This window comes from Eptatretus burgeri, chromosome 6, assembly GCF_056783735.1.
Source record: "Eptatretus burgeri isolate ZD-2024b chromosome 6, Ebu_testis_v1, whole genome shotgun sequence".
In the NCBI taxonomy this organism is placed as follows: Eukaryota; Metazoa; Chordata; class Myxini; order Myxiniformes; family Myxinidae; genus Eptatretus; species Eptatretus burgeri.
Genome location: NC_140966.1, coordinates 36,667,377 through 36,681,979, shown reverse-complemented (window position 1 = coordinate 36,681,979; position 14,603 = coordinate 36,667,377). Strand labels below are relative to the sequence as shown.

General features: G+C 43.3%; 2 protein-coding genes across 13 annotated transcripts in view; both read right to left on the bottom strand.

Annotated features, from left to right (window-relative positions):
- LOC147024547 (C-Jun-amino-terminal kinase-interacting protein 4-like) overlaps positions 1-3,137 on the bottom strand; it is a 200,888-nt gene extending 197,751 nt beyond the window's left edge. For 3 of the 6 annotated variants that reach the window (XR_015059080.1, XM_085884562.1, XM_085884563.1), the window contains exon 1: positions 2,797-3,137. Coding sequence is in view for 5 of the 6 variants with exons in the window: in XM_085884562.1 (XP_085740688.1) it covers positions 2,797-3,078 (282 nt within the window). In the remaining variant the exon portion in view is untranslated. The remainder of the gene's footprint in view (positions 1-2,796) is intronic. The other 3 variants (XM_085884564.1, XM_085884565.1, XM_085884566.1) reach the window with 3 other exon arrangements.
- Positions 3,138-7,738: 4,601 nt separating this feature from the next.
- Positions 7,739-14,603, bottom strand: part of LOC147024542 (transcriptional enhancer factor TEF-1-like) — a 364,156-nt gene continuing 357,291 nt past the window's right edge. For all 7 annotated transcript variants that reach the window (XM_085884568.1, XM_085884569.1, XM_085884572.1 and 4 more), the window contains one exon: positions 7,739-13,099. In XM_085884568.1, the coding sequence (XP_085740694.1) occupies positions 12,986-13,099 (114 nt within the window). In that variant the 3' untranslated portion in view covers positions 7,739-12,985. The remainder of the gene's footprint in view (positions 13,100-14,603) is intronic.

Below are 14,603 nucleotides of genomic sequence, written 5' to 3'. Positions count from 1 at the left end.
GTTATGCTTATCTGCTCTGACAACAGGAGTCTGTCATTGATGCAATATAAGCCCACCTTCGCTCATACGATGCGATTGAGGCATTCTTCACATAAACAGCCACATCACTGGATGTCTACAACTAGTTGAAGTGTGGGTGGATCAAACTTTTCCATGCCTTCAATACTTTTTGTAAATACGAGATAATTCACTATATCTACCCCTGTATGTCTGTCTGTGAACAGGATATCGTTAAAAGTTGTGGAACGATTCAGACAAAATTTGGTGGACAGGTTGGGTGTATGACAAGAACGAATCGATTAGATTTAGGTGAGGATCCCAATTCTGTAATTTAAAAAAAATTATTCTTCACCATTGAGAGAAAGGGCCATGATATTTCAAAAAGTTGTGGACGGTTTCAGACAAAACTTGGTGGATGAGTTGGGCAGGTGACGCGAACAAGCCGATTAGATCTTGGAGGTCCAGATTAGTGGGATAGAAAAGGTAAACTTTTCAGCCTGGCAGATTTATGCGCTCTTCGAATGCCATTCTAGTTACATTCTGTTTTGGCATCATGGCCCTAAGTGCTACTTCCAGCTTGGATTTGCTGCATTTAAGACTCGGGAGCCTTTGACACATTACAGATGGGAGGGGGGGGGGGGTAACCTTCATATTTCCACCATTTTGGGGACCTCTGTTGCTAGATTTGGTTGTTTTACAGCATGTAATAGCAACAGGGGAAGTTTGACACCAAAAGGTGTGTGCTCGCCCTCTGGTGGTACCAAAACAAAAAAGGCTGAATATGCTATCAAGGGTGTTAACTGCTCAATGTATGCACAAGACAGTGAACCTATCTTGTGTGAAAGATTGATGCATTCCACAACTTTTCACTTAAACGAAACAATAAGAGAGGGTGAAGGTGAGGATGAGTGGTGGGCACTCAGTGTTCCCCTTTATAGTTGGCATGTTGTTAGTTGTGGTGGTGGTGGATGCCTAGAGCAGCACGTTAATGGTTGTGGTCGACACCCAATACATGCTATTATTGAGGGGTGGTAGCGGATGTAATAAACATTGGCTCTGGTGGAGAATTCTCACAACACATTATTTGTGGTGGTGGTGGTGTACGTCTTGCAGGAGCACTTATTAGAGGTGTTGGACACAAAGCATGAGACTGTTTATAGTGTTAGTTGATGTTTGGTGTATCGTGTGGTTGGTGGTGATGGTGCACGCCAGGCACACCGTGTGGGTGGCGGTGGTGGTGCACGACAGGCACATCGTGTGGTTGGTGGTGGTGGTGCACGACAGGCACACCGTGTGGGTGGCGGTGGTGGTGCACGACAGGCACACCGTGTGGGTGGCGGTGGTGGTGCACGACAGGCACACCGTGTGGGTGGCGGTGGTGGTGCACGACAGGCACACCGTGTGGCAGGCGTGGTGGTGCACGACAGGCACACCGTGTGGCTGGTGTGGTGGTGCACGACAGGCACACCGTGTGGTTGGTGGTGATGGTGCACGCCAGGCACACCGTGTGGGTGGCGGTGGTGGTGCACGACAGGCACACCGTGTGGGTGGCGGTGGTGGTGCACGACAGGCACACCGTGTGGGTGGCGGTGGTGGTGCACGACAGGCACACCGTGTGGCTGGCGGTGGTGGTGCACGACAGGCACACCGTGTGGCTGGCGGTGGTGGTGCACGACAGGCACACCGTGTGGCTGGCGGTGGTGGTGCACGACAGGCACACCGTGTGGGTGGCGGTGGTGGTGCACGACAGGCACACCGTGTGGGTGGCGGTGGTGGTGCACGACAGGCACACCGTGTGGGTGGCGGTGGTGGTGCACGACAGGCACACCGTGTGGGTGGCGGTGGTGGTGCACGACAGGCACACCGTGTGGGTGGCGGTGGTGGTGCACGACAGGCACACCGTGTGGGTGGCGGTGGTGGTGCACGACAGGCACACCGTGTGGGTGGCGGTGGTGGTGCACGACAGGCACACCGTGTGGGTGGCGGTGGTGGTGCACGACAGGCACACCGTGTGGGTGGCGGTGGTGGTGCACGACAGGCACACCGTGTTGTGGCGGCGCATGCTCGACATACCGTGTGAGTGGTGGTGGTGGTGCACGCCAGGCACACCGTGTGGGTGGTGGTGCACGCCAGGCACACCGTGTGGGTGGTGGTGCACGCCAGGCACACCGTGTGGGTGGTGGTGCACGCCAGGCACACCGTGTGGGTGGTGGTGCACGCAAGGCACACCGTGTGGGTGGTGGTGCACGCAAGGCACACCGTGTGGGTGGTGGTGCACGCAAGGCACACCGTGTGGGTGGTGGTGCACGCAAGGCACACCGTGTGGGTGGTGGTGCACGCAAGGCACACCGTGTGGGTGGTGGTGCACGCAAGGCACACCGTGTGGGTGGTGGTGCACGAAAGCACACCGTGTGGGTGGTGGTGCACGAAAGCACACCGTGTGGGTGGTGGTGCACGAAAGCACACCGTGTGGGTGGTGGTGCACGAAAGCACACCGTGTGGGTGGTGGTGCACGAAAGCACACCGTGTGGGTGGTGGTGCACGAAAGCACACCGTGTGGGTGGTGCACGAAAGCACACCGTGTGGGTGGTGCACGAAAGCACACCGTGTGGGTGGTGGTGATGCACGCCAGGCACACAGTTATTGGCGTTGGTGGTGGCAAGGCCCAACGCGCACTGTGATTGATAATAATCGTGGTGGCTGGTTTTTATTTATTTATTGCTGGAGTGTTGTTATGTTGTTGATTTGTTACACAAACTTGTTTTCCTATTCGGGTTTTAGTGAACAACGCTTTACCTGACGTTCGTGTCGGCTCTCGCAGGCCGAATCAAGACTCTCGAGCACAGTCACCACGAGCGGCATAAGACCCCGCAGTGCTTCTTCTCCATACAGCGACACCAGTCGTTCGAGCTCTCCGTACAGGCCCTCCGCTAGGCCCGACACCCTCGCCGACAGTCCCGGCGCACGCCGATCCTCAGGTCGCTCTTCGGTCGCAAACTCTCGGCACGATGTGTCACACAGCGCTGTCTCCGTCCCGTCCACTTCCATCTCCGGCCCTAAGTCTGGCTGCCCAGGCATCAGTCGCGTTTGGCTTTGGGCGGGGAAAGGAAGAGGATTAGGAGGAGGAGTGGGAGGAGCCAAGCTCTGAAGACCAAGAAAGAGAAACAAGGAATTAAAACTGAAATGGAAAGTGTGAAGAAGAGTCCGATATATACATATATACATATAGGGGGCTGCAAAAGTAGGTATACAGTAAGCATTATACCAGTATTACCAATGTTATAATAGTGGTGCTCGGATTCATTTAATACTAGAATTCATTTAATTTGAACATTTGAGGGATTAATATGTTTATTATTGGTGTGTTATTATTGATATGCTTGTATATTCAATAAAATACGTTTTGTGCGCACGTTTTGCTTTTCATTACCGTTTTCCGACTTTTGCAGCCCCCGATATATACAGTGGATGTATTCGTGTAAGCTGGGATCACAAAACTCCCCCTCAGCCATTAAAGAGCACAGGCGGATTTTTTTTTTTAATGCGAGGGAGGGAGAGGCAAAGCTTCCTTCAAACACGATTTCGTTCTTATTTTATGCAATTGAGATTTTAAAAAATTTAAACATCAATGAAACGCGCTCGTGGATCCAAACGTGAGTGCGAAAGGGACAAAGAAGCCTCGCGCGCTGATTCCCGCCCGTTTTCGCAGCACATACGTCACACCGTGCACGTGGAGGTGGTGGTTTTGCAGGTGGTGTAGATATTTACAGAGTGATACTTTCTCAAAAGTGTTGAACACTCAGCTACAGTGCATGGCATGAGAATGAACAGGAGTGAAGGCTCATATAAATGTGAACTTATTAAAGTTTTCACTTAAACACAGGAGCAACACCCCTTGGGAGCTCACCTGCTGGCGGCTGGATAAGATAACCAGGGGGACCACTGTGAGGCATTTCGGGAAGGATCAACGGGACACTGGTCCAGGCAGGGCCCAAAGTCCAGGGGCCCCACGAAAAACCACACAACACATTTATTTGAAAGACCTAATTGTCCAACATCAGTGTCTGACCTCACCAATGTTCTTGTGGCTGAATGGAAGCAAATCCTCACAGCAATGCTCCAACATCTCATGGAAAGCCTTCTCAGAAGAGTGGAGGCTGTTATAGCAGCAAAGGCAGGGGGGGGGGAGACTAAATCCACATCAATCCCAATGATTTTGGAATGAGACGTTTGCAAAGCTGTCCACATACTTTTGGCAATGTCGTTTAACTTCCTTCCACCTTTGGTGGGCAGAGGTAAAAATAGAAATTTCTTATCGATTTGAAAATAGAAACTGGATGACGGTAAGATAGATCATTGATATCTGCAGGTTGCACTGCCAGTATAACAGTCATTAAAAATAGCAGTTTAACCTCCACCAATTTAGTTAGCTTGAAATAATATTCCGTGTATTGGCAACCTGCTGGTGCTGTCTGATGACCGATGCACCAACGCAAGTGTTTGCAATTTTTTTTTAAAATACAACATTTGAAGAGCATCAATTTGCCACGTGTCTGTGGCCGATTCGCCACATGTGGTGAGTGGCGAGCGTATTGGACAACCCTGGCTTTGTGGTACGCTCACTCGCCCTTGAGCTATCTCGCCTGCCTTCAAATCTTAACTTTGGGAATGTCAAGAGCTCTGACCTTGATTTCGCAGATGATGCAGTCATCTTTCTTTCTGGAGACTCTAGATCATCTTTGCAGAGACTCTAGATATCCTTTTGGGGGCCCTCGAGGTGCTGATTCAGGAGTCGGAGCAGCTGTAATTACGGGTTTTCTGCTTCAAAACTAAGATCCAGGCTTTCAATGACATCTTGGATGCTGCCATCTTATCTGTACCTGTTTGTGGTGAGGATGTTGAGGTCACGGAGAGATTCACTTACCTTGGCAGTGATATTCATGTCTCTGCTGGCTGTGAGCCAGAGGTCAATCGACGTCTGGGTCAGGCCTGGGGAGTCATGGATTCACTGGATCATGGGGTGTGGTGCTGTTTGAACCTGTGCAGGAGCATGAAAGTCCAAGACTTCAGGTCCTTGGTACTTAGTCTTGCTCTAATGATGTGAGACTTGGACTCTGACCAGGGACGTGAGATGGAGAGTTCATTAATTTGGTACCAGGTCTCTTCGGAGAATCCTTGGCTATCGCTGGTCGGACTTTATATCCAACGAGCGGTTGCTGAGAGACTCAAATGAGATTTGTTACCTGCATAGTCCGTGAGCGTTAGCTGTGGTTGTATGGACATGTGGCTCGTTTTCCTGATGCTGATCCTGCTCACCAGATTCTCTCAGCGAGGGAGCTTCAAGGGTGGAGAAGGCCAAAGGGCCGACCACGTGCCTCGTGGTTGCAGCAGGTTGATCGGCATCTCAAGGAGATAGGGATTGGCCAGGCATCTGCCTGGGGGACGGCCAGATGGAGGCCCCTGGAGTATTTTCTCAGAAAGTATATGCAGCAAAGCGCTGCTCCCACGCATGCTTCCATACGTGACCTGCCCTGTGACAAATTTCCACTTTTACAATACTTTCATTCCCAACTCCTCACTCAAAGATTAATTACCTTCCCAGCATTGTTTGTCTGTGCTCTACCATGTAATTGCTGAGTCTCAAACAAGGAAGCATGGACTTTTTTAAGTCTTTGGTATGAGACACCAGGGATTGAACCACCGACCTCCCAGAATTAAGATCGTATGCTATGACCATTACGCTATTGAGCCTGGTTAAGTATATATGCAGCTTTCAATAATGCATGTAAAGCAAAAACTGTGAGTATATATACAAGTTGCAAAACCTTTTGAACCCCACTTGTAAATTAGCATGTGGTATACATACATAAGGAACTTTCACACATCCACAGTAGCCATCAAATTTTGGATTTGATGGGCAAAATGAAGGTTGGCCAGGCCAAGCAGGACAAAATGCCAGCCATTCGGACAAAATGTCAGACAAGCTGGAGATCAATACGGCCAACATGAGAACCGGCCAAGCTGAGCTGACAGTGAAGATGGTGACTCACCAAATCAGGCTCTGTGGGGATCCCACGAGGGGCCCTGGTATTCTGGGGGACTTCCAGCGACCCGGAGGGGAGGGACGACTCTACTATGCCATCTAGCATGCTCTCTATTTCCGTCTCCTCTGTGGCCATGGTTTGGAGATTCCACCTCATTCTCTACTGCTGGTCCCAGGGCAACAGTCTATGTAAGGCATACATCTTTGTCATGCTTCTCATGCAGCAGGCAAAGTACAGCAAACCTTGTGCATCTTTGTCATCCTGCCACTCCTGCTCTGTCTGATAGTGGTGCCGCCCACGAGTTTTGATGAAAATTTGGGGGCACTGAGACGATTAGAGAGGGGTCCTGTGTTGGCATTTCTGAGAGGAGTAGCTTAAGTACCAATTGGGTCGTTCATTAATAATGGTGCGACATGTAGCATTGGTTCGCTCAGCCAATTAGTAGCTAGCTGCTATGTAGTTGCACGCCTGGCTCACTATCTGCTTCGTTCATCTCACGGGTATGGTAAACCGACTCTGGGTCCAAGGATTCAGCCAGAGGTGAGGGCTGTATATGGTGTCCGTGGTTTTTTTTATCGACTCGTCAAGTTCAGAGTTATCTGACCCATGACCGTCACAGTGGTGAGGCGTGGGATTTGGAACACTCCCACCCTCACCCTCCCTCACTGATGACCACAACAATAGAAACCCATTTCTGATATCACAATTCAGTATACATCTTTTACAGCCTCTTTCAAATTATCCAATTTCAACATCTTTCCCTTCGTGATGAGTGCCGCACTGAAAATGTAATACCAGAGTTCATAAATGTGAAGTTATAAACTTTTTCTTCATCAGTCCATAATTTCTTTGGTTTCATTTTCCTTTTCTTAAATAGCGAACACACGTTTTATTTTTCAGAGGAACAACCCATGCATATCTTAAATCAATAACAGTAAGAGCATACTTTTTTCCCCTTTCATTAGTAAAGTCCAATTAAATTACCTGATCATATATAATGAACTGCTTTGGAATATTTTCCTTCTCTTATCTTTGTGATTCTTACCTCGCAACCGAAGGTGGACACACTGACAAGATGATTGCGATGCTCACCCAGCTCGGCCTACAGCTGGAGTGTGAGTAATTACAATAGGGGAATAGTCACTTGTTATCAAGGTGAACTTCCCAGGAATGAGCCCAGATTTTTTCTTTGTTGCTTAACAAAACTTTTCACAAATGATTCATCCTAATTGTGGAAGCAATATCAGAAAATTACATGAGAAAGGAATAACATTAGGAGAGGAGACATTTGGCTGAACGTGTTAAGGTTCGTCAAGGTAAGTTTTTCCTTTGCATATTAATGTTATTGAAATGTGTTGGGTTGGCATATTAGTGTTCCTGTCTGAAATTCTGGCTCATAATACAAGATATCAAGATATACCATATGTATCTGTACAGTGTACATTGTCCCTCAATGTCCTTGAAAATTATGTGTTAATACATTGGTGTATCTGAATGTCTTTGCCTGTGCACATGATTGTATATGTTCAAACTCCTCCATCAATAAGCATTAGATCAGTTTTGAAAGAAAAAAGTACACCACAACGTCTCCTTACCTTTCAAGACAAAAACAATCTTTTTCTTTCTCCTCACCTTGTTTTATAAACAAAATGTCAAAGTTGTAAACAAGGGAAGAAACAAAAGAAGTCCAGGTGTTTTAAGGCACATTTTCACCTTTAATTTTTTGTCATAGATATTTATATATGTAAATGTTACAAACAAAACAGCAAAGTACCATCTTTGAAAGATCAAAACATTTTCTTTTTTTTTGTCAGCAAAAGGCAGCTCAGGAAAGGTGCTCACACTTCACACTCGCAAATGAGTGCGCACACACACACACACACACACACACACACACACACACACACACACACACACACACACACACACACACACACACACACACACAGTTACTCACTGTAGATATCGGACAATTGCACTTGTTGCGATAGGTGAATATCAACAAAGTTTAAAAGCAGGTCAGTAACAGACATTATGTACTTAAAAAACAAACAAACACACAATCATTGAGAGCAGATCGTTATTACTGCCTCTGAAATAATTTAGGAAATGTATCTCTGTGGCTCTGGTGCAGGCCTTAAAATTTGAGGCCTCAAAGAAACTATTCGTTATCCTCAATATTGTAATAGCTTTCACAACAATGTCATTTACTTAAAAGCACCAATATCTAAGTATAAAGAATTCTATATTCTAAATCTGTATCCAAATATAAACCCCACATTCCATCATATGCATCCCCATGCAGAAACCTTGGCAGAAAGCAAAGCTGTATGATAATGACAGCCTGAAGTGAAATGAAAATGAGTAAACATAATATCCTGTATCAACACACAATGGACTTATTGAAATAATGACAGCACTCCCTCTATCTCTCCATCACTTTCTCTACATTTAAGATTAAAAGTACGTTGATGTTCGTTAGAATCTGCTCCCTCGTATATTTACTTATATTTCCCAAAGAGTAATCTTTACTGTGAACCAAACGCTTCATCAGTTAGCCAGGTTATCTCTCTTCTTACAATATTTCTGTGGTCTGCTCACAATATTTATTTTCCTCACCTCCAATCTAATATATAATTTAAAATGTGTTCCAGCACGCTTGATGCTTTTTTGTGGCTCATTTATAACTGATTTGTTACATTTACATCGCTACAATGTCTCTGTGTCACCCTGTACAAACTATCTTGAAGCTTTGAAAGATGTTCAATTTAATCACATCATGCAATAAATGTAAGCATTATTTTTATAATGCAATATTTGACTTTTTATTTAAATAATGAAACGATTTTTCTGCCATTTAAAGATAATTATCGATTGGCGTTTTTAAACCAACATTCTATTATCGATCATGGGTTTTTCATAAATGTTTATGCCATTTGTCTTAATACAATCATTTATATTTCTTGTTGAATGTTGCCTTACTGATCTTGAGCAGCAAGACTTGACTTCTCTGTGCTTTCAATTTCCCTTTCAACTGGTTAGTTACACCTTTTAATTGAAAGTGGTGTGGCCAAAACCAACATTCCTCACCAAAAAATGAACATTAAACAAACAAAAGCAGAATGTATATATATATATATACTGTATCATATATGTATACATACACTCCTCGCTATACGCACACCCGGTTCACGCATTTTCGCTGATACACAATGAATAAAGGAATAAATGCTTTTTACTATACACCACGCATTTTTACTGATATGCATTTTTCTCCCCCAAGTGTCTAAAGGGATAGCGTATGTGCTGCGATCATAAGAACAGAAGGTGAAGCAAATGTGTGCTCTGGATGACAGGTCATTATTCTATCGTAAAATGAAGGGTGTGAACATAATACAGTGCTATAGTATTGCAAATTAACATCCACTAAATCTGTTGGGTGCCATTAGATGGGTTTTTTATATTATGTTTAATCTGCATGCCGTACTGTACTTCCGACTGCACTATTTGGATGTCATCATCAAGTGGTATCAAGTAGCTTTCGTTGTGATTAATTTTCATTCAAAAACCTTCTCCAAATGCTATGATCAGAATTGAAAACGAGCTGTATCTACACCATCAAGCACTTGTGGTAAGAGCCCCACCACTCTATCCTGCCTCATTGTCGCAATATTTTAATTACATACTGAGTGATGTTCTGTATTGATTGACTGAGTTATTATGTCTTTTGTGTTTAGTTAGGTTAGGTTTGGTTTGGTTGTGTAAGGTGTCCAAACATCAGCTCTTCAGGAACGCAACTTCGATAGGAAAATATTTTTTGCAATACACATTACTTTTGGGGAACGCAGCTAGTTCGTATAGTGAGGAGTGGCAGTATACAGCATATATTAAATATATATATATATATATATATATATATATATATATATATATATATATATATATATATATATATATATATATATATATATACACACTCTGTCCTTCGCTTAGCCCTTAACCATGTCCTTCCCATCCAGAGACCATAATAATCATATCAGGTGGCAATGTTTGAGACATTAAATTCAAAGATTTATGAACTGGAAGGCACAACCATATTGTTGAATATGATGGTGGTAATAAAATAATGGGTGGTTCACATATCTTGCAAAATGTGCATTTACCAGCTCCGTGCACAAAACAAAACCAATTTAATCAACCATTTTAACTCATAAGAGACATAACAAATTGACAAGAGCATGTATATTTGCTTGAGGGAAGTGACAACACATATGGACTACTCTGTACATTTTAATGACAATAATTCCAGAATTGCACCTAAGTTGGAATTTAAAGTGAAAAGTGTTGATGTTGATGGATAATGTGCTAGCTGATCTTGATGCAAGTTTGATGGATACATTTTGTACAGTTTAAATGATGCTTAAACTTAATTACAAACCTTGTACCAACATAAAGTTAAAGCACCACTATGCATTATTTAGATGGCAATTCATCACAGTAACTTCCTTCTTTTGAAAGGGTTTTGGGGATGGGGATGGGGAGGGGGGTTGTAGGGTTGTCTGTAACATAATAAATCATGTTCATGCTGATAACATATTTCCAGATTGACAACTGAAGAAATTGAAGGAAGCATAATATATCAGATAACTTGTGATAAAATAAATTGATTATTTAATGAGCTTTCCCTGCTGTATGTTTGTCAGCGAAAGTATAATGCAATGCAGTAGGAAAGCAAACTTCCCAAAAGTACAAAAAGCAGTTGTAGATGTTGACAAATGCTTCTCTTAAGATTTTTTAAATGACCGGTAATAATGAGAACTTTGCCAAAGTCTTGTCTTATGAGATGTCTTGTGATAATCTTGAACAAGGACCTACTTACTGTATGATTCTTCATTACAACAAAAGAGAAATGAAGATCAATGCAAAGGGAATCAAATAAACAAACGTGTTAACATTTCAAGCTGTTGGCTCTCTGGTGGAAACTGAACTAATGCTGAGATTGGCTACAGACAGTGAACACCAAGGGGACTGTAAAATGCACTGTCCATTGCATACCCATTTACCTTTGTAAAGATGTGTGTGTGGGGAGAGAGAGAGAGAGCGAGAGAGCGAGAGAGCGAGAGAGCGAGAGAGCGAGAGAGCGAGAGAGCGAGAGAGCGAGAGAGCGAGAGAGCGAGAGAGCGAGAGAGCGAGAGAGCGAGAGAGAGAGAGAGAGAGAGAGAGAGAGAGAGAGAGAGAGAGAGAGAGAGAGAGAGAGAGAGAGAGAGAGAGAGAGAGAGAGAGAATGAATGAATCTGAACAATCCTTGGTTCATCAGCTGGTAACTTTCCATCACCATTCAGTAAGAGAGAGCAAAAGCGAGTGAGAGTGAGAGTGAGAGTGGGAGTGAGAGAGTGAGAGTGAGAGAGAATCTAAACAATCCTTGGTTCATCAGCTGGTAACTTTCCATCACCATTCAGTAAGAGAGAGCGAAAGCGAGAGAGAGTGAGAGAGAGAGGGAGAGACTCTTGCTAATTTACCAAATAGAACAACCCCTGAGGGGATGTGTGCAAGCTTGCATTTTAAGCAACAGAGAGGGAGAGAGCACGAATGACACCTTATCCCCAAAAAAAACTTTGGTTAAAAACTCAAGCTGACAGAAAAGCAAGAGAGTGTGGTTGAGGCACTTAGTGTGACATACCAAGTTCTCTCTATAGAAACTCAGTCGATGGTACAACTAGGACATGCTGACTTGATGAATGAGGTTTCCTGTAAGTGCTGTTGCTTGTATCTACGAATCCTGCACCAAAACTTGAAGACGGCACACAGTTAGCAGTGACCAACACACCTTTACTTATTTGTTCAAAGAAAACAAACTAAAAAAAAAAAAGTAAATCTGATGATGCCGTTCAGGGTAAGCTCTGATACGATGTAAAATGCTTAAATAAAAGAGATAAAGAAAATGGAAAGTAAGTATGTGGCACATTCAGTTAATTTACTCCCACAGCTTTGTGTGTATTGCCCAGATTGTCTTTGGAACAATATCAAAATGCAAACTTAGACGTCAATCGGTTCAACTCCTTGCTGAAACTGCAAGTCAAAGTATGTGTTAACTCGGAGCCTTCAGAGGCCATTCCAGCGGAGGAGATAAAACACCGTTCCCTGCAAACTTTGCTGTACACCCCGAAGACCCGTGACACTCAACCCACATTCCAACCGAAGTAAATCAACTGACAAACGAAATAATTATATTGAATAATGTTGCATGAACAATTCTACATCAATGCTTATAGAATGCAACTGTTAATCATTAAAGATACTCTATTTATGTTGTTTTGGCCACTTTCGCAATTACTAGGCACTTCGGTCAAATTCACTTTTCACACTCAAGTAATAACATTGTTATGGCCTCGTCACATACACAAACATTATTTACCCAAAAGGGTTGCACTGCTTTCTTGCAAACACAGGCTTCATGAACAAACAAATTCACAATAGATCACAAATTCATATCCTTCTCATCATGAGTACTGGATGAAGTCATGTGTTGGCTTCCCATTTAAAGCAATGAACAAGCCACATTATTCTGATTGTGATTTTAGCAAGGCCTTGTTGGGGGTTTAACTCAGTACCCATATATCCCAAATCAGACGGAGCACCAGTGCACTACGTACCCAAAGATACATACCCAGGCGGCACTGTGGTGTACACTTCCTCAGTATTTTCCCTTCAAATTGTGGCAACAAACTTTCTGTATCTAAAAATATTTTTTAGTCCCACCACCCTTCGCTGAAAACCACTGCTGCTGGCACTTAAAATAAGGCCAGAGGCTCTTGGTGTTAGTGAAGGGCTTAATGAGCAGGGTTAGGATAGTGGTCAGAAGTGTTATCAGAATAGCTTTGGTGCCACTGTTGCAAGGATGTAGTAGGCCACTTCACTTTCGCTGGCGTGATGACTAGGAGTTACTCTTTGACTAGCCGGTAGATGTGGTGTTGAGCTCCGTGCTCACTCGTTGACACTTCAAAAACATACGCAATGCATAGGAGTGTCTCTTGCGTGTCTCGGCTGCTCACCACCTGAAAAGAGAAGGTAAGTTTTTAATTGCAAAACACCTGGAATTTCAGCAAATAGTTTTCAAAAAAAAAGGAGGTAATCTACAACAATAAGTTGGGTCTTTTTGTTACATACATACAATTCTGAAAATGGTTTAAATGTATTAATAAATGTTTATGTAAATTGAGTTTTGTTTTTCCAAATGGCGAAGAAACAAAAACACCCCAAAAGAAATGTGAATAAGCATCCCAAAAAGGGCAAACTTTATACTGACTTCTCCAGTATACAGAAATATGATGGAAATGTTTTTCAGGTTTCTCACGGCAGTGAATTTCTGTCCTCAGCTCAGTACACCAACACAGACTTTGATATCTCATCATGACATGTGTGCCTTGGTAGTAATGAATGCAATAACCAGACATTCAGCCAGAATGTGCCAGGATAATGATTGTGGTCTCTGTAGCAAGAAGATCAGTGGCAGCAGTGGAGCTGCTGACAGACAAAAAACCAGTATATTTCCAAGTAAAATAACATTCCATGATTATGAAGGGGTCAGAAGGATATTTGTGTGTATGTGTCAAGAGGGTGTTGGTATCCAGATGTGAGGTGAGAGGAAGACATTGTGTGAGCGGTCGATGGGCAGATATATCATTTGAATATAGTCATGCTTTGTTCTACATGGAATACTAATAGGTATCAAAACATATGGAAATCATTATTTTCATGTATAAGTAGTTAAACACCAACTCCACAACAATTCCAACAACAAATATGCAAAACATATCTCATGACCATGATAGCATTACAAAAATAATAACAATAATAGTAATAATAATAACAAGAAAAAGAGCATTCAAAGATTGCAGACCCTCGCCAGAACTTTTGTGTGGTGTTTGTGTAGTTTTGTGTGATGTTTGTATACTGGTGTGTTACATAATTAAAAAGAAACATAATTAGAACTGCCACTTTATAACTGCTGGCAGTGATGACCGGGAACCAAGACGTCCCGCTTTGATCGGACACATGGCCCTGACCCATGATGTTTTTTTTATTATGATTCAATTGAATTGAGAATGGGATGAAAATAAATTCAATTCAAATCAAATGGAAGACCAAATAGGCACAGTCCTGCATTGGAGTAATCAGAAGGAACCCAAACAAGCAAAAAGAAAAAGAACAATCAGAGATTGCAGACCCTCGCCAGGACTTCATTTAAGTGGTGTATTTTTTTTAAAGGTTTGAGGTTAAATCTAATATGGCTGCCAACCATGTGACTTATATCATATGTATGACCTTTTTGTTCCTCATGGACAGGTGGTCAAACTTGTAAAGTTCACCTGGATCTGTTCAGCCATTTCACGAAAAGAAAATTTTTGAAGGTTTAAAAAATTTAAACAATGCGGCTGCCGAATCACGTGACCGATGACAAAATGATTTTTTTTTCTGTGCACCATTTTATCCCTAGATGACGCTCAAAATTTTTCATACTGATCAGATGTAGCATTCTACATATGCAATTATGACACC